This window comes from Alexandromys fortis, unplaced genomic scaffold (genome assembly GCF_014885135.2).
Source record: "Alexandromys fortis isolate MF-2015 unplaced genomic scaffold, M_Fortis_MF-2015_v1.1 scaffold_25, whole genome shotgun sequence".
In the NCBI taxonomy this organism is placed as follows: Eukaryota; Metazoa; Chordata; class Mammalia; order Rodentia; family Cricetidae; genus Alexandromys; species Alexandromys fortis.
Window position 1 is genome coordinate 939,001 of NW_026067904.1, and position 18,290 is coordinate 957,290.

At 46.2% G+C, this 18,290-nt stretch overlaps 2 protein-coding genes across 2 annotated transcripts in view; both read right to left on the bottom strand.

Annotated features, from left to right (window-relative positions):
* Positions 1-4,055, bottom strand: part of Ctnna1 (catenin alpha 1) — a 125,664-nt gene extending 121,609 nt beyond the window's left edge. Inside the window, exon 1 of the mRNA XM_050135028.1 lies at positions 3,898-4,055. The gene's annotated coding sequence lies outside the window, so the exon portion shown is untranslated. The remainder of the gene's footprint in view (positions 1-3,897) is intronic.
* Positions 4,056-11,059: 7,004 nt separating this feature from the next.
* LOC126497150 (ferritin light chain 1-like) lies at positions 11,060-11,785 on the bottom strand. The gene has a single exon (XM_050135045.1). It carries the CDS (start codon positions 11,768-11,770, stop codon positions 11,240-11,242), a length of 531 nt encoding a protein of 176 aa, XP_049991002.1. The 5' UTR covers positions 11,771-11,785; the 3' UTR covers positions 11,060-11,239.
* Between the last annotated feature and the right edge of the window lie 6,505 nt (positions 11,786-18,290).

The following is an 18,290-nucleotide window of genomic DNA, read 5'->3' on the forward strand; positions in this document are numbered from 1 at the left end:
CCTGGTCTACAAGAGATAGTTTCCAGGACAGGCTCCAAAGCTACAGAGAAACCCTGTCTTGAAAAATTTAAAAAAAAAAAAAAAAAAAAAAAAAAAAGCTCAATCACTCTTAGCAGCACAGTATGACCTGGTTTCAAAACAAACAAAGAAGCAGAAGGGCAAATAAAGTCAACTACTAGTGGGAATTCCTGGGGTGCTAACAGTTTGTTGCTTCTTAGTGAATGTACACGGTGTTCAGTTTGTATGAGTTCATGAACAATGACAATTACGATTTGAACATTTTTCTCTAATGGTACTTCGATTTCAAAAGGCTTACTATTAAAGATTAAGCCTTAAACCATGAGTGGTGGTGCACACATCTGGTGCTGGCACTAGAAGGCATAAGCAGGTGGGTCTCTGTGTGTTTGAGGCCAGCCTGGTCTACTTAGAGAGTCCCAAGACAGACAGAATTACATAGAGAGACCCTCTCAAAAAAATAAGATAAAACCTAGACCCTCTTCCCCCACTTCCAAGAAGTGACAGATTGGAGGAAATCATCCATAGAAAATATTTACCAGCTGAGTAGTAGTGGTGCACACCTTTAATCCCAGAACTCTGGAGACAGAGGCAGGCAGATCTCTTTAAGTTCAAGGCCAGCCTGGTCTAAGAGCTAGTTCCAGGACAGCTAGGACTGTTATACAGAGAAACTTGAAAAACTAAATAAAAAGGAAAGGGGAAAAAAAGAAGAAAATATTTAGTACAAGAGACCAAAGAAAGCACTGAGCACCAAGAGAAAATCCAGGGAGTTTAAAAAAAAAAAAAAAAAAAAAAAAACCAGGTGGTTAAGAAAAGCAACATGGTTCCAAAAGAAAACCACAGGGGGAATAAAAGGAAGGCAAAGTCGAGTATGGTAGTGCACACTTGTAATCCCAGCATTCGAGAAAATGAGGCAGGAGGATCATTAAATTCAATCAAGAGCCTTTGCTAAATAAAACAAATGACAAGCAACTAAACAGCTTACTCAGATACTACTGAGGGGTCCTCCACTCAGAAACAGTCTAAAACTGGAGTGGAAGCAAAGAATGGGACGAGAAGGCAGGTAACCGAAGCACTGTAGAGAGGGTTCTGTCACTCATGATTTGGGTAGGAAAAAAAGCTGAACAAAGTTCAAGTTGCCAAAAACAACAATTTGACTGTAATGAGCTCCCTCCCTCACCTGTTGTCATTTACCACCATAAGTAAGTAGATGCCAGAAAGATCTTTTCCTTCTTCATTCAATACAGCATCTAATTTGCCTTCTTAGCCAGGTACCAAACCAAAGGTTAGGGTATGAGCCGTGCCCTAAAGAGGTTTACAAAGCTCACTTGTAAACAGAGATGGCAAACAGGGACATCAAGAAGGTACTAAACAAACCAAAGTAACTAAGAAAACAGCACAAAGTTTGCTGCCAGAAATGAAATGCTAGACCTTGAGACATGACCAAGATTTCAGTACTTAAAAAACAATTTTACCAAGACGGCTGGACTCCACCTCCGAACCAATCTTTATTTGGGTCCTTTCCAAAACAGCTCCATTCACCCTGATCCCCTTTACTCACATGACCTTCCTCACTAAACTCCGCGCTTTTAGGCACGCGCAAATTCAAATTTTCTCTAAGCACCAACAAGAAATAAAAAGCTGCTCAGGTCATAAAAGGCCCTACAATGGCTTCTTACAGCTTTAGAACAAAATCTAAACACAGCCATGTAACCTGGCCTTTGCCTTCCCCGACGACCTTACACGAGACCTCCCTACTTCAATACTCAATACAAAGATGCCTCTAAACCTTTAGGCTTCCCAACACTGTGCCAATGCTCAGGCCATTTATACCTGTTAAGGACCCTATTCCTTTAATCCTTTCTAGGTTTTAGCCACTACACTTACATCGTCATCTACAACAAGCAGGACTCTGTGCTGTCACTAATCTGACTTCCTAAAAAAAAAATTCAAGACCGTTTGTACCAGTTACTCTGGCTCTGCACATCTGGGTTAGATCTCCATCACTGAATTAAGTCTCACTTCACATATGGCTAATTTGAGAAGCCGTGGAATATACAAGAAGACCCATGTGGCTCAGGAAGAGACATCTACGCTCAAAATAAGGAGCTGGATGTTAGCGGCTAAGGTTGATAGCAGAGGTAGGGGTGTGCAGCTCAATGGTAGATCATCTGACTAGCGTGCACACGCTCTAGGTTTGTTTCCCCAACCCCACAGGGGAGGGGGGCACAAGGTAGTGATTCCCAACTGGGGAAAAGACACCCCTCATCTCTGATCAAAATATAAAATTTCCTGAGGGGAATGGAGGTGGTATCACATAACTACGTGGTGCTGAAAACCAATGTACTCAGAATACAGTCATATGCAGGAAAAGGAGAGGATCAAAATAAAGAGGAAAAAAAGATTCCCCAACACTTACATGCCCTTTTATGCGTCTCTCCTTTTCTGTCACATGACTTCAGTTCAAAAGCCAGCACCTTCCAGAACTCCCAGACTTATCCTCATAAACGTACTAACACCCCCACCCAAGCTTCCACAAGCTTCTGTTGTTTGCATTATAAACAATTTGTCCCAGACAGGTGTCATGTATGGCACCTGTCTGAATCCCAACACTCAAGAAGCTTAAGCTAGCTTGGGCTTTATAGTGAGATCCAGTCTGGGGGGAAAAAAAGGATACGACACTAGAGAAGCTTCCGGTCCTCAAAGAAAAGAGGATTTTTAAAAACTACTTTCTACCTTAGTGAGTCAGGACATAGAACAGTTGAGCAGAGGTACGAATGATTTCCCCACTCAATCCTTTTGTAAACCAAAATAAAATCCGTTTGTTAAAGTAGCATCCACCTGTAGTCTTTAAAAATCAGTGCTAACCACACAATCTCCTTTTCAAGAACGCCTATTGGAAAGATACAATACAGTGATATGAGCATAAGCTTACATCATAAATTACTGTGAATTCTATACAAAACACATAAAAAATGTTACGAAGACGAAGAACATAAAGACTATCAACCGTCGGTTTGAGCCAACCGCTCAATTACTGGGAATGACCACTGCTTGCAACCCAAGGATATGGATGCAGCCAGTCAACATTTTCTCCAAGTTCTACGCACAAGTTCCTTTACAAGTGAAAGGCGGGGCATTGACATCGCAGGCCTGCAATGCCCGCCCTCGGGAAGCTAAGGCAGGATGCCCGAGCATTCCAGGCCAGCCTGGGCTACTAGCAAGACCCGGTCTCGGTAACACAAAGTCAGCAACAAGACCCTAACGCCACCCCTGAAAACTAAGAGGAAAGTCAGTCCAGTTAGGCAGCGAGGGCGGCTGAGTGATCTTAAAGTCCAGATTAACAAACTCCCAGCCACAGGTCTACACGGGTGTGGCGCACCTTAGAGGACAAGAGCGCAGGAGAACAGGAAGCGGCGACTCCCACACTCCGTGGGTCAGGCTGGAACGCCAGCTCCCCCCGACCTCCGGCCCCGGAGGGGGGAGGGGAGCGGCCGGCAAAATTCCGGGGAACAATCGCGTCCCTAAAACACCCCACCGCCGGACCGCCAGGGCCACGGCACAGTCGCCTCTCAGTGGGGGAGGCGGCCCGAGGCGCGACGCCGGCCCCGCGAGCGAGCGCGCGCCCTGCTCAGGGAACAAAGTTGAGAAACTCGAAGGAGAAAAGTTTCCCGAGGAAGCGCCGCGTCGCTCGCTCCGCTTCCCGAGCGTCGGGCTCCGCCCGCCCAGGCCCAGGCTGCTTCGGGAAGCCGGCCCGGCCCGACGCTCCCCAGGGCGGCGGCCGCCCAGAGCGGGCGCCGTCACCCGGGACCCCCGGCCTGAGGAGACCCTCGGCCCAGCAGGAGCCCCGCGCGCGCCCCGAGGGAAGGTACGAAGAGTTACCTGCGGCGAGCGAGGCGAGCGCGGGACGACTCCTGAGGCGCCAAGCCGACGGCCGCCGCTTTGTCTCCCGCCCGTCCGGCTCCCAGGAGGAAATGGGCCGCCCTGCGCCCCCGCCCCCGGCCCGCCCCGCGCCGCGCCCGCCTGCCCTTCCCGGCACCTCCCTCCGCGCGCTCTTCCCGGCGCCTCCCGCGGCTTCCACGCCGCTCGTCCCGGCCTGGCGCTTTCGGGGTTGGGGGGGAGATGGTAGCCCGGCGACTGCAGGCCGGGACCCCCAGAAGGCCTTCTCGTATGGCCTCGGGGCGCGTAGAGCCGGACCCCCGACGGGAAGGAGGGGCGGCGACTCAGGGAACAGCCCGCGGCCGGGGAAGGCGGGCGGAGGGCAGGTGAGTCACGGCTCCCAGCTCAGGTGAGTCTCGGGGCGCGGCCCCGGAAGGCCCCGCCCCGTCCGGCTTCCAGGGCCCTGCGTGGTGACGCGGGGTCCGGCTGGCTCGCTCCTGAGGCGACTGTCATCCCGTCCCCTAGTCCAAGGCGCCCAGAAAAGGGGGCAACCTAGGAGAAACAACTCCAAGTAAATGTTCCACCGCTCCGGGCACAGTGGAACGGGAATCCGACTCTCCGAACCTTTTTTTGTGGTTTTTGTTTTGGTTATTTTATTTTTGAGGTAAGATCTCACCTAGGTCAAGCTGATCTTGAACTGGCTGTATCGGTAAGAATGGCCTAAAACTTTTTTTTCTTTTTTCTTTCTTTTTTTTTTTTTTTAAACATTTGAGCAAAAGGGCTGCACGTGCTCTGTGCTTGGGTAGAAATCAGGACAATCGCCTGGCGATGGTGAGTTCAAGGTGGTCTACAGAGTGAGTTCCAGGACAGGCTCCAGAAAAGCTCCAGAAAAAACCCTGTCTCAAAAAGAGAGACAGAAAGAAAGAGAAAGAAAGGTGAATTGGACAGCTCTCAGTGATAAAGTGCTTGCCTACTATGCCCTGGGTTCAGTGCTCAGCACTACAAACTACAAAAAGACCATTCTCCAACTATATTCTATTCTGTTTCTAGCTTTGGGGTTTGAAAGAAAGTGGCCCCCAAATGGAGTGGCCCTATTGGGAGGTGTGGCTTCGCCATCTCGTTGGAGAGAATGTGTCACTGTGGGGGTGGGCTTTGAGGTCTCCTATGCTCAAGCTGCCCCCGGTGTGGACACAGACTACTTCCTATTACCTGTGGATCAAGATGTAGAACTCTCAGCTTCTTCTCCAGCACCGTGTCTGTCTGTGTGCTGCCATACTGCCCACCATGACAATGAAGGACTGAACCTCTGAAACTATAAGTAGACCTTCATTAAATGTGTTCTTTAGTAAGAGTTTCCACTGGCAGGCATTAATTCCAACACTCACGAGGCAGAGGCAGGTAGATCCCTGTGAGTTTGATACCAGCCTCGTCTACAGAGTGAGTCCCAGGACAGCCAGGGCTACACAGAGAAACCCTGTCTTGAGGAAAAAAAGAGTGGCCGTGGTCATGGTGTCTGTTCACAGCAATAGAAACCCTACTAAGACTCCCGTTACCCATGCTTTTAATCCCAGTGTTCTGGAGACAGAGGCAGTCTGATTTCCGTGAGTTCAATCAAGGCCAACCTGGTCTACATAATGACTACCAGGTCAGTCAGAGCTACACAGTGAGATGAGCCTGTCTAAAAAAAATAAAGTTTAAAAAAAACTTGCAAATAAGAAATACCACACATAAAAATAATTAGATTAAGTCAAAAAGTAAATAAATAAACAAGAAGAAAAATAGCATGAAGGGATCTTGAATTCAGGAAGCTTTAAGAACTGCCGTGTCCTGGAGCCCAGTGGCTGTCTTTTTCTGTGTGTTGTCAAGCCACTGATGAATGTCTTATCTAGACTTGACAAGAACTATGCTGAAAAGTCCAGGATTATCTTACCACCTTAAACCTTTCCCCTGAATTTGAGACTCAGCATATTCAGTTCTCTGTTTGATGTCTCTCCATATTTGACTTCTGATAGGCATTTTGGCTTGTCAAACTTTCCATGACAACATATCTAAAACTGCTTTTCTGATAACTCCCCAGCCCTGCTCACCCCACAGCAGGGTTATTGCCTTAGCTAGAAGCTCTAATTCAGAAACCCTGGAGTTGACTGGAGAGGTGGCTCTTTGGTTACGAGCCTTTGTTTCTCTAACAGAGGACCTATATTCAGTTTCCAGAACCCACGTGATGACTCACAACCATCCATAACTCCAGTTCCAAGAGATCTCATACATTCTTCTCACCTCCATCAGGCACAAATGTGGTACACATACATATATGCAGGCATGATTATAAAATAAACTGTACCTTGATTGTTCTTTCTCTCATGTGTTTTTACTTGATTACTTCAACATATACTCAGAATCCACCAAGCTTTTAGCATCGCCACTGTTACCATCACGAATTGAGTCAGCACCCTCATCCCATTGCCTGAGTTTCACAGGAGACTCCTAACCTGTCTCCCTCCTTCTGCCCTCGCCTTACTCATTCTAGCCTTAGTTCTGCACCCTGAGGGGGTGATCCTGTAAAACTTAAGTCCCACACTGTCACCAGCTCTGCCCAAAACCTCCAGTAGCTCTCACCCATCCAAGCGAAAGCCCAAGTCCTTATAAGGCTTCCAGAGCTCCCTTGCCCCCACACACTTCTATGACACAGTGGCCTCTTTACCATTCCAGGGTATGCTATTGCCTGAGGGCCTTTTCTTTCTCTTGGAATGCTGTCCTCCAAATCCATCCTGACTCACTCCCTTGTCTCTGCCAGGGCTTTGCTCAGGTTTCCCCAGTGAGATTTCCTCTCAACTGCTGTATCTAAAATTGCAACCTCTATCACCTTGTGCCATATCACTTTGAGTACATATTCTTAATTGTATATATGATTTATAAAGTCATATATATGATGGCATATATGGTTCACTGCTTTTTCCTGACTTCTTTTACTAAAATTTAAGCCTCATGAGGGCTAGAATTTTTGTTATGTTCAGTCTTGTATCTTTGGCACCTAGGCTAGTACTTGGAACACAGCAGGCCCCTCAGTGAGTACTTATTGACTGAAATGTGCAGAGATGGCAATGGGATGAGTTTTCTTCTGACCGAGAGAATGTGGGTAGGAATAGGAAGCAAAGTACAGTTTGAAACAGTATCACTTGGGAGGCTAAGGCTACTTTGGTTTGTTTTCAGGCTTTCTGAGGAGGAGGATAGAGGGTTGACTCCCAGAGGAAGGGGTTTTCACAACAGCTCTCTGCTGAGTGGCATTCCTAGTCCATTTTTTACTTTTTTTTTTTTCAGTTTTGGTTTTTTGAGCCAGGGTGTCTCTGTGTACTCCTGGCTGTCCTGGAACTCACTCTGTAGAGCAGACTGGCCTCGAACTCTCAGAGATCCACCTGCCTCTGCCTCCTGAGTGCTAGGATTAAAGGAGTGCGCCACCTCCGCCTGGCATCATGTCTCACTTTTCATCTTATATTTTTAAGTCACATTCATTCATTCATTCATTCATTTTGTTCTGAGGGGGGAAGCTGTGCCACAGTGCATGTGTGGAAGTCAAAGACAACTTTGGGGCATCAGCTCTCTGCTTCTATGGTGTGAGTGCTTAGAAATCAAACTCAGGTCTTTGAGCTTGGTATCAAGCCTTTCACTTTTATCAAGATGCTGAGATGTCTCACTAGCCCTTCTGATAGGTGGGGGTTTTTTGTTGTTGTTTTTGTTTTGTTTTTTGGGTTTTTTTTTTTTTTTTTGGTTTTGGTTTTGTTTTGGTTTTTTGGTTTTTTTTTTTGTTTTTTTTTCTTTTTTTTTGTACCCTGATAGTAGGCTTCTCTGTTGACCCAGTAAGCCAGATCAAGCCAAATTAAAAAAGGCCAGGTTTATTGAACCAACCGCTGGGAGATGGCGGGGGGGGGGGGGCGCTTAAATATCCTGGGGGTGATCTTGAGCTTTTTGAAGAGCCTGGACTTTTGTTGGGTTTTTCTGGGGGAGTGGTTTGGAATGGGAAGGAATGGGGCTGAGGCGGAGTTTCCAGCTAGACTTCCTGACCTTCTTTGATACATAGGCACTGGTTCAAACCTGGCTACTTCCTGTTAGCATGGGAGGATGTGGGGAGGGAGAGTTGGTGGGCTCACACTCAATGGGAAGATTTGGGTGAAGAAGCCTATGACCTCAGGAACCTGTTTCTTGAGGAAATGAGAATGCAAATTGCTAGGAGGACAAAACAGATTACTAGCACCAGCCCTATTAGTGGGACTCGTCATGGGAAGAGTTGGGGACTGCAGACTCTCAGACCCTGAGTTTTCTATGACCCCTTGCCTGCCAGAGTGCTAGACTTTCATGAGTTCCTGATGGCAGGGGAGTGGTTTCTGGTGGACTTGCAGCTGAAAAGTCCCGAGAGCTAGGGCGTGGCCATTAATCAAGGAGAGCCCTATTTAAGCTGCCCTGGAACACAATAAAAGGGGCATTCCTGTTTCAAGGATGACGTGTGTGTGTGTGTGTGTGTGTGTGTGTGTGTGTGTGTGTGTGTGTGTGTGTGACGTGGTAGACAGGCGGGGCAGGACAGGTGGACTGTACAGACTGCCAGAAAGAATGGACCAGAGGAGATATGTCCTGGTTGTATAGAAAACACTAGGGTGAATGAGCAGGACACAAGAGCAGATATGTTCTTCATTAGAACATGGGAAGGAGTGGGGCACGAGGCAGTGTCCAGCCAGACACCTTCCACTTACGTTTTGAGATCGTCTCTAACTAACCTGGAATTTGCCATTCTAACTGGGTTAGCTAGATAGTGAACTGCCAGGATCACCTGTATCCACCACGGTTGGGTTTACAGATACTGCCTTGCCTAACTTTTATGCCCATGCTGGGGATCCAAACTCACACCCTTATGCTTATGAGCAAGCACTCCATCCTCTGAGCTGTCTCCCCACCAGGAGTTCATTTTCTTTCCCCTTCATTGTAGGATACTTCATAAAGACAAAGATACTTCATCTTTGTCTGGTGGATTGGTTGGTTGGTTTCTGTTTTTCGTTTTCTCCCATAATTTAGCCAGTACGTGGGACATAAAATACATATTAAAACTCTTTGTAGGGGCTGTAGTCAGTGGCTGCTCTCCCAAAGGATTCAGGTTTAATTCCCAGTACCTACATAGCAACTTAGGACTGTCTGTAACCCCAGTTCCAGAGATCGGATGCCTTCTTTGGCTTCCAGGCATGGTGTGCTTCACAAACATACATTCAGCCAAAACACTCATACACATAATTAATGAAAGGGAAAAATGTTAAAATTATTTGTATGGGTCAGGAGAAAGGGGCAGCAGAATAAACACAAGTTCAGCACTATATAGCTAGATAGCAGCTATTTTTGCTGCTTGGTAGTATTCACCTTTAATCCTAGCAGTCAGGATGCAGAGGCAGGAGCATTGCTGTGAGTTGAACACCTTCCTGGTCTACCTAGAGAGTTCTAGGACACCCAGGAATACATAATGTGACCCTGTCTCAAAAAGGGAGGGAGGGATAAAAAGGAAATGGCCATGGTGGTACACACCTGTCTGTAATCCCAGCCCTCAGGAGGCTAGCACAGGAGGATATGAATTCAAAGGCAACTGACCTACAAAGAAGGGAGACCCAGCTAGGAATTTACCTTAAATAAATTAAAAATAAATTAAATATAGTAATTTAATTAAATAAATTAAAAATAGTAAAAGCCTAACACAAGTCCAGCTTACTGGGAAATAAGAGATTTGTAGACAGAATGAAGAGCCATGGACATAGGAAGGAAACCAAGCATTTAAACCAAGGACTTGGTTGCTGATGTCAACTGATGTCATCAGGGTTGAAGCTTCAGACGTCATCAAATTTTACCTTGCTAAATATAGTTCACAAAGAGAAACGCAGGTCAGTCAGCAAGAGCACAGGAGGTAATAAAACAGTAATACTGACTTTGGGGTTTTTTTTCTGTGCTCACTCCCCACTCCCATTCTTAGGAGTGCTTGCTCGTATTTTAATAAGCGATTTCTCTCCCATGCCTGACTGAAGAAGCACAACTGTTTTCTGTCTGTCCTAGCAGCTGCCAGGATTTTAACCTAAACCATGCTGTTTTTTCTTAAACTCTTAACATAATTGTTCTTGGGGTTTAAAAAAGGAAACAGTAATATCAAAATGTCAATAAAGATGAACTAGCAAAGATCATTTTGTAGAGTCTCTGCACTGTGAACACTTCGTCATTATTTACCTACATCATGCTGGTAAATAGATTCACAATCTACAAAGCACTTTCCTGGCTGTTGCTCCCTTTGAGACACCCACACCCTAAGGAAGGCAGAATGATAAGTAAAATTCAAGAGGGATAAAGAACAAGAACCAGTTCTGCAGCTTGTAATAAAAGTTGCAAAATCTTGAGCTGGGTGTGTTGATTCATGCCTGTAATTCCAGCACTGGAGGTGGAAACAGGAGGGTCATGAGTTCAGGGTCAGCCTGGGCTACAAGAGACCCTGTCTTAGGTAACCGCAGAGGGTTTCCCCCATGTTTGTAGAGCTTGGTCAGCCAGGCAAACTTTTTTAAAAAACATACCTTAGCACCACCTCTAGTAACTCAAATTCGTATCTTCAGGAGGGAGTTAGCATTTTTAAAAGTCTCTCAGGATGACTCTGGTGTTTAAAACAGAGTTGAGAATCATTAATTCATTGGATTGTCTCAGCCTCAGTAGAGTCATAAAAGCTTAAGATGCACTTATTAATGTGTTCATCCACAATAATTTTTTAATACTCTGAATGATGAAAACTAACCACTCTTGTTTCCTGTGTCCTTGTTTTTGGATAGTAGCCTGGAATCATGAGGCACTGAGTCAGGCTGTACTGGGCAATAGCCCCTAGCCATAAAGGTTTGGCCCCAGCCTGACCTGTCCCTCTTCACCTGTACAAACAATATTCCCAGATATCAAAAACAACCTACCCTGCTCCCAGTTAAACCACAAAAAATTAACTGTAACTCCCTGGTAGCTCATGTATGTGTGTATATGCCTGTCCCTCAGCCTCTCTGGATGTGCTCAACCTTCATCCTACAGGAAGAACGAAACTCCTCAATATTCCAATAAAGCAGACTCAGACTACTGAGATGGAATCTGCCTGCTTCTCACCTTCACTTTTCTTTTTTCTTTTCTTTTTTTTTTTTTTTTTCTGCTTCAAAAGGCTTTATTTTTACTTGGTCCAAGACTTGAGAGGGGCTCCAGGGCGTTACAAAGCTGCCTAGTGGCTTCTTGAGAGGTTCGGGTGAAGGTCCTGAGGCGGGCTGCTGCAGAGCAGAGGTGGGAGCCCCTCGGAAGGAGAGGCCTCCTAGTCATGCTTGAGAGTGAGCCGCTCAAAGAGGTACTCGCCCAGAGATGCCTGGGGCCCAGCAGCCAACCTGCGGAGGTTGGTCAGGTGGTTGCCCATCTTCTTGATGACCTTCACCTCCTTATCCAGGAAGTGGTTTTCAAGGAAGTCACAGAGATGAGGATCTGTGCGGGCAGAGCCCAGGGAATGAAGATCCAAGAGGGCCTGGTTCAAGTTCTTCTCCAAGGCCAGGGCAGCTTCCATGGCCTCCTGGGTTTTACCCCACTCATCTTGAGATGGCTTCTGCACATCCTGAAAGAGTGCACGGCCTCCGCGATCGTTCTGCAACTTGAGGAGACGCTCGGCGCCCTCGCGCTTCTCCTCAGCCAATTCGCAGAAAAAGTGGCCTACACCCTCCAGAGCCAGGTCATCCGGGTCAAAATAGTAGCCCAGAGAGAGGTAGGTGTAGGAGGCCCGCAGGTGCAGGTTGACCAGGCGGTTCACGGCAGCCTCCATTTCGGTGGAATAATTCTGACGAATCTGGGAGGTCATGGTTAAGACGCAGTCTGGAGCTACCCGCAAAGAGACGGTGCTAGCTGGTCCTGGGAGCTGATGGCGGCGAGGTGATGGTCCCAGAGGCTGTGGTAGCTAACAAAGGGAGGCCCTGGGTCTGTTCCGTCCAAACACTGTTGAAGCAAGACACAGATCCACGGGATCTCCGAAGGCTGCTCTCACCTTCACTTTTCTTATACTTATCGTAGACCAGCCTCAGTGCTCAAAGTGCCATTGTTCCTTCCCACCTCTTCACTGTCCTAAGACAGTTACCATTATATTCCTCTCTCTGTAAGAGAACAAAGGCTTAGGTTATACTGGGAGTGGGGCAGCACTGAGACCCAGAGACCAACCAGAATCCAGAAACAACGCTTTTTTTTTTAAAGATTTATGTATTTTTACTTTATGCATAGGAATGTTTGCCTACATGTATATGCATGCCACATGCATGCCTGTACCTGATAAAGCTGGAAGAGGACATCCGAGCTCCTGAAACTGAAGTTAATCTCTTTGAACTAGAGGTATAAATGGTTGTGAGCCACATGTGGGTGCTGGGAACTGAACCCCAGTTCTCTGCAAGAGGCGCAAATACTCTTAACTGCTGAACCATCTGCCCAGCCTTGCAACTGCACAGGATGCTTGAAGTGGTCAGAGACATTGCATCTCTGGAACTGGAGTTACAGGAGGTTGTAAACCACCTGATATGGCTGCTGGGAACTGAACTGTCCTCTGCAAGACAGAGCCATCTCTCCAACTCCAGAACCAAACTGCTGTTTTTCCCAAATAGTGCCTTGGTCTCTGAACAGACAGTGTCACACTTTTTTTTAAACGCAGAGTCTGTTGGGGATTGAACGTGGTTCATCAGATTTGGTGGCGAGCACCTTTACCCACTGAACCCTCTTGCTAGCTCAATATTGCTTTTTAAAATTTGCTGTAAAGCCACATTCAGAGGAGTTCTCATGCCAGGACTGTGCCCTTGTGAGAATAATGCAAATGTGTGCTGCTGTGCCGTATACACTTGGTCTTTGTGCACAGCCTCAAGAAGTGGGACAGGAGACTTGTGGGATTTGGAGGGCCCAATGCAGAGCTTCCCATGCATCTTTTCTAGGCCTGTTCTAACAGAACGCCACGGGATTGAAATGGTGAGTTAAACTTGGGCCTTGGACACTTAGGGGAGATGTTTAAGCATCTCTTTATTTTTTGTTATTCGTCTTTCTTACAAAACTGCATTCAAGAATTAGTTCTTAAAAGCAGCAGGAGTGGGTATTCACTCTTTCATCTCTGATCTGATCAAAGATGTGTACATAAAAACAAGTGCTTCCCGTCCCTTTCATGTTCGTATTTTTGTTGATAACAGCCTGGGTAGAGAGCCTGTGTGGGAGAAAGTTAAAAGACTGACAACAGCAAAATTACACCTAAAAAGACGTCATTATGAAGGAGAAAGAGATGGAGGAGGGAGGCTGTGCCTTTTTTCTGTCTTTAAAGTTCCAGTGGGCTTTATTGTGGAAACCTGGCTCTGTGTATTCAACCATTCTAAAATTGTTCTTTGTATGGCATTTTCAGACTTTTCATCAGGGTATGAAAAGGGCTATCAAAATAAGAATTGTTGCATTGTACTATAAACTGAATTAAATTAATACATTTTAGATCTCAGGTGCATTGCAAATGAGTCATCTGTCTTCATTTATTGTTTCTGTTGCTCACCAACAGTTTTTTTTTTCTTGGTTCCAAGAAACTTGAAGAGAAAAAAAAGCCTGCTATACTAGAGCACAGGCACATATACGTCAGGAATCTTTCCGTGCCCCACAGGTCCCAGTTTAGGCATTATGAATATAGTAGGACAAAAAGTAGAAGCCAAGGCAGTCCCTATTTTTGGTTCACCCATGTTCAGATTGGTTGTGGGTTGGTTGGAGTCAGACAAGCTGAGCTTGCCATGAGACTCCCAGATTCTGAGTGTTGATGTTGGAATCTGGCAAAGCCATATTTCGCCCTGGCTCCCTCCATCAGCTCTTGGCAGGCCAGATTCTTCATTTCTTTAATCACAATATATCAGTCTTCTGTCTGATTGTAAGTATGACAGGACCTGCCCTCTGCCACAAATGGCTATCGTATCCATTCGTCTATCCATTTAATTTGCTCAGTCAAATATTTTTAAACTGAGCATGGTGATTCAAACCTCTCTCATCATTGTGTTTGGGAGGCTGAGTCAGGATGATTCCTGAAAATTCAAAGCCAGCCTAGATACAAAGTTAGACCCTGCCTGATAGGGTAGAGTAGAACTGCAGGCGGGGTGGGGGGTGTATGGGACACTAAACTGAATGCTGGGAGAAAGGAGGTGGAGTCAGAGAAAAGCCATGGAGCTGCTGCCAGTGACCAGACATGCCAAAACTTTGCTGGTAAGCCACTGCCATGTGGCGATACACAGATTAATAGGAATGGGTTAAATATGTAAGAGCTAGCCAATAAGAAGCTAGAGCCAGACCAAGCAGTGACTTAGTTAATACATTTTCTGTGTGATTATTCCTGGTCTGGGTGACCGGAAATGAACAAGCAGCCTCCATACAACAGCATTCCTCCCTGGTTTCTGCCTCACTTCCTGCCTCCAGGTTCCTGCCCTGGCTGCCCTTGGTAATGGAGTGTGACCTGAGAGCTGTAAGATAAAGTAAACCCCTTCCTCTCCAAGTTGCCTTTACTCTAGTGTTTCATAACAGCAGTTGAAAGCAAGGCTAAGACACGGGTTACCAGGTCGCTGGGAGGATAGAGAAGTGCTGTGGCGTGAGTGGCCGACCGCCATGTGGTGTGGAGTCCAAAGGAGTTCATTTATGTAGTGAACAGTCCTCTTCTAAAAGGTGATATGCTGGTGAGACAAACAGGTAAGGCACTCCCCTCACGCTGCTTAAGGAGTGCTAAGGGAAATAGAGTCTATAAGAAGGGGCCCGGAATAACGAATGAGGCTTCAGGACAAACTGTTTGAGCTAACACCTGAAGCCCAGGTCCTGGAAAGGAAGTTAGGGAAGAGGACTATGGTTGGGGAAGGTTCTGGCTCTAAGCTGAATCCCAGAGGAACAGAAGTTAGCCCAGTGAAGAGGAATTTTATAGCAAAAGGCAGCATCCCATAACAGCAGCATAGCCTGGTCAGGGGCATGAGGTAGCAGAACACAGTGTACTGGGAAACAGCAGTATGGTTGGCTGCAATATGGGAAGGCAGAGGGTCCAGGAGTGGAAAGATGTCCGAGAGCAGCAGCAGGCCATGCTAAGGACGTCTTCTGAATGTCACTCCCAGCAGAAACTGCTAGACAGCTTTCATGAGTTTTATTTTAAATTTGCATTTTAAGATAGGATCTCAGGTAGACAACTCTGGCCTCCAACTTACCATGTAGCTGAGGATAGCCTTAACTTACTTCTGTTCTTCCTGCCTCCTCCTCCAAGTGCTAGGATCACAAACCAACAGCACTATTTTATTCCTGGTTTTCATGTGATGCTGGGGAGTGAACACACGGTTTTGTATGTATTAGGCAAGCACTCTAGCACCTGAGTTCCATTTTAAACAGCACAGTGACCTGAATAAATGAGTATTGAAACTGCTTTAGCCATAGACAGGAGACTGGGCACTATCCCACAGGACACCACACTTCATCTAACAAAGTAGACCCTGCTGAGAGTGCCTGTCAAGCCCTCAGTGAATCCCTACTGATATTTTCTAAGCTAAGCAAAAACCAGTTTAGCAAGTGACAGTTGTCACCCTATTACTGCTTCTGTGCACTGAACCAGCAGGAGTCATTCAGTCATTTGCTTATAGTGTCAAACACCCAACAATCTATGCTTCTGTGATGGCCCTCACCCCCTAGCACTCCCAATTTCCTAAGCCTTCTTAATTCACAGTACAGTACAAGGTCCTTTAGGCTAGCAATGGATTGTCTCCTCAGTGCTTAAGGTAATGCTGTCCTGCATACATGCACACACAACCCTGACTGCTGTCCCCTTAGAGCCTTTCTCTTACCTTTTTCAGCTAAATGTCTGGGTATTGGCACAAAAGACCTTTTTTTTGTTGTTGTTGTTTTTGTTTTTTGTTTTTGTTTTTCAAGACAAGGTTTCTCTGTGGCTTTGGAGCCTGTTCTGGAACTAGCTTTTGTAGACCAGGCTGGTCTCGAACTCACAGAGATCAGCCTGCCTCTACGAAAGACCTTTTTATTTGATAATGAAAAGTGTCTCCTGCCCATCCTGACCTTCAGGGAGGCTTTAGACATGTGAGGGTGAGGAGGGAAGGACAGTTTCTGTCTTTGTTGAGGTTGGCTTTCCAGAGACCAGTGGCAGACTGCTGAACAGTCTGGGTGTGTCTTCCCTGTTGCCAGAGTCTCTCAGCTGTAAGCTAAATCTAAATAAATTTGCCTGGCCGTCGGGGCTCTTTAGACACTGCTCTTGTCCATGTCTGTCCCCCCAGCATGTAGGGCTTTTTCTTCCTGTGTCTACGTGCTAGCAGCATCTTGTCATTCTGGCGGTCTCCTCGAAATGACCTTCCTGGCCGTTCAACCTAAGATACCTGAGTAGCTGTTCCTACCCAATCACCGCATTATATTTTCTTCATAGCACATGTCACCATGTGAAATTATTTATTCATCTACTTGCTGGTTGCTGGGCTTTTCCCTCCAGGATGTGGCTTAAAAGCAACGACCTTGTGTGCTCTCTTTGCTCCCTGTTCAGCTTAATTCCTAGGAAAATGATTGGCACATATTAGATGCTTAGTAAATGCACGGATAGATGGCCCTGTCATGTATTTCCAGCTTCATCTCTTTCCTTTCCTACACTCACTCCTTGGGATTTGAAAGGGTGGAGATTCATAAGGTCTTTATATCTGCCTTGAAAATTGAGGCCCCTAATTCTTTCTAGACCATCGTTATCCTCTCCTGGTCACTCATTCCTTGTCACCACATTTGTTCTCACTTTTCTTACGAATTCTGAAGTCCTCCCAGGTACTCGGTCCTGGCACACAGCTCTGTCAGGATTTCTCTCGCTGCACTGCAGTGTACCTCTTGGACTTGTCTGAGTTCCTAAAGAGAAGCACCCACCCCCAGCACAGCACAGGAGCCACATACAACAGCTGCCTGTTTCTTGATTGATGTGGTTTAGAGAAACATAAATTACGAAACTGTGGTCATCTTTATGGCAATGGGGGGAGGGGTTGATAAACCTAATACCACAGTGGAGCTGTGGACCAGAAAACCAGCATCAGATTAAATTCTGATAGCTCAGAAAAAGAGGTGATGTGACCCGCTGATCACCATCTCCACACTCCCGAGTGGGAGAGGGCTTTTGTTTTGTTTTTTGTTGTAGTTTGTTTTTCTAGACAGGGTTTCTCAGTGTGACAGCCCTGGCTGTCCTGGAACTCACAGAGGTCCGCCTGCCTCGCATCCCAATTGCTGGAATTTAAGGCGTGCGCCACCACCTCCCAGTGGGAGAGGGTATTAAGAGAAGTCCTGTAGCACGATTAACAAAAACCCAGAGACAGATATTGGGATTCAACCCGAAGGTCAGAAAAGCAAAGCAGCCAGCCACTGGCTTTTACCTCAGCCTCAGCCTGAAATGGTGATCCAGCCTCCAGGACTCTCAGAATGAGACTGTGTCTGAGAGCTGCCTCCTCTGTTTTATATTCCGCCCTAGGGCTGGGATTAAAGGCGTATACCACTACACCCAGTTCCTATGGCAAGCTAGAGTGGCTACTGGGCTTAAAGGTGTGTGTCTTTGCTGCCTGATCTGTAGTGGGGATGTTTTACGCTCTGATCTTCAGGCAAGCTTTATTTTTTAAATTCAAATGAAATATTACAGAGTACAGGTTTGTTCTACTACCACATTTGCAGGATCAACCAGAGGTCCAGAGAAAGTGCTTGCTAGTGTTTCTCACTCCACCAAGCCCATCCTCAACTCTTATCTCACAGTGGTTGGGTAGGAACTGGGGCTTCATCCTGTCAGTGAGCCTTGGTCCATCAACCAACATGAGCAACCCACTCTACAGCTATGCCCTTAATATATACTACCTTCAAGCCCTTAACTGGCTCATCCAAGCTTTAGTTGCTAAGCTTCTAGAAGTCTCTGTAATTATTGTTGTCTAAAATATAGAACAGCAGAGTGGGTAATTAGTTGCTTTTAATAAAGTCATTTTGGAAAATGCTTATGATGCTGAAGATGATGAGTTTTGATGAGGAGGAAAAGGCTATTGCTAAAAACTAAGGACCAGTTTTTTTTTTTTTTAAAAAAAGAAACTTCTTACAGTGCATTGACACAGAGTTGATGGGAGACACCACCCTCAGTGCTGCCTGTGACTACAGAGCTCTGGTTGTGGGACCTTTGTCAATTTTCAGTTTCCCCAGCTCTAAGAGTAGAACCATAGGGTTGTAGGGAGACTCTTCTGAACTAGTCTAGCTGTACGATACTAAGCAGACAACACACTTGATAGTTAACCATGCCTAACAACATAGATTAGCTAGTGAGTCAGGTATGGTGTGGCACCCTGGTTTTATAGGTA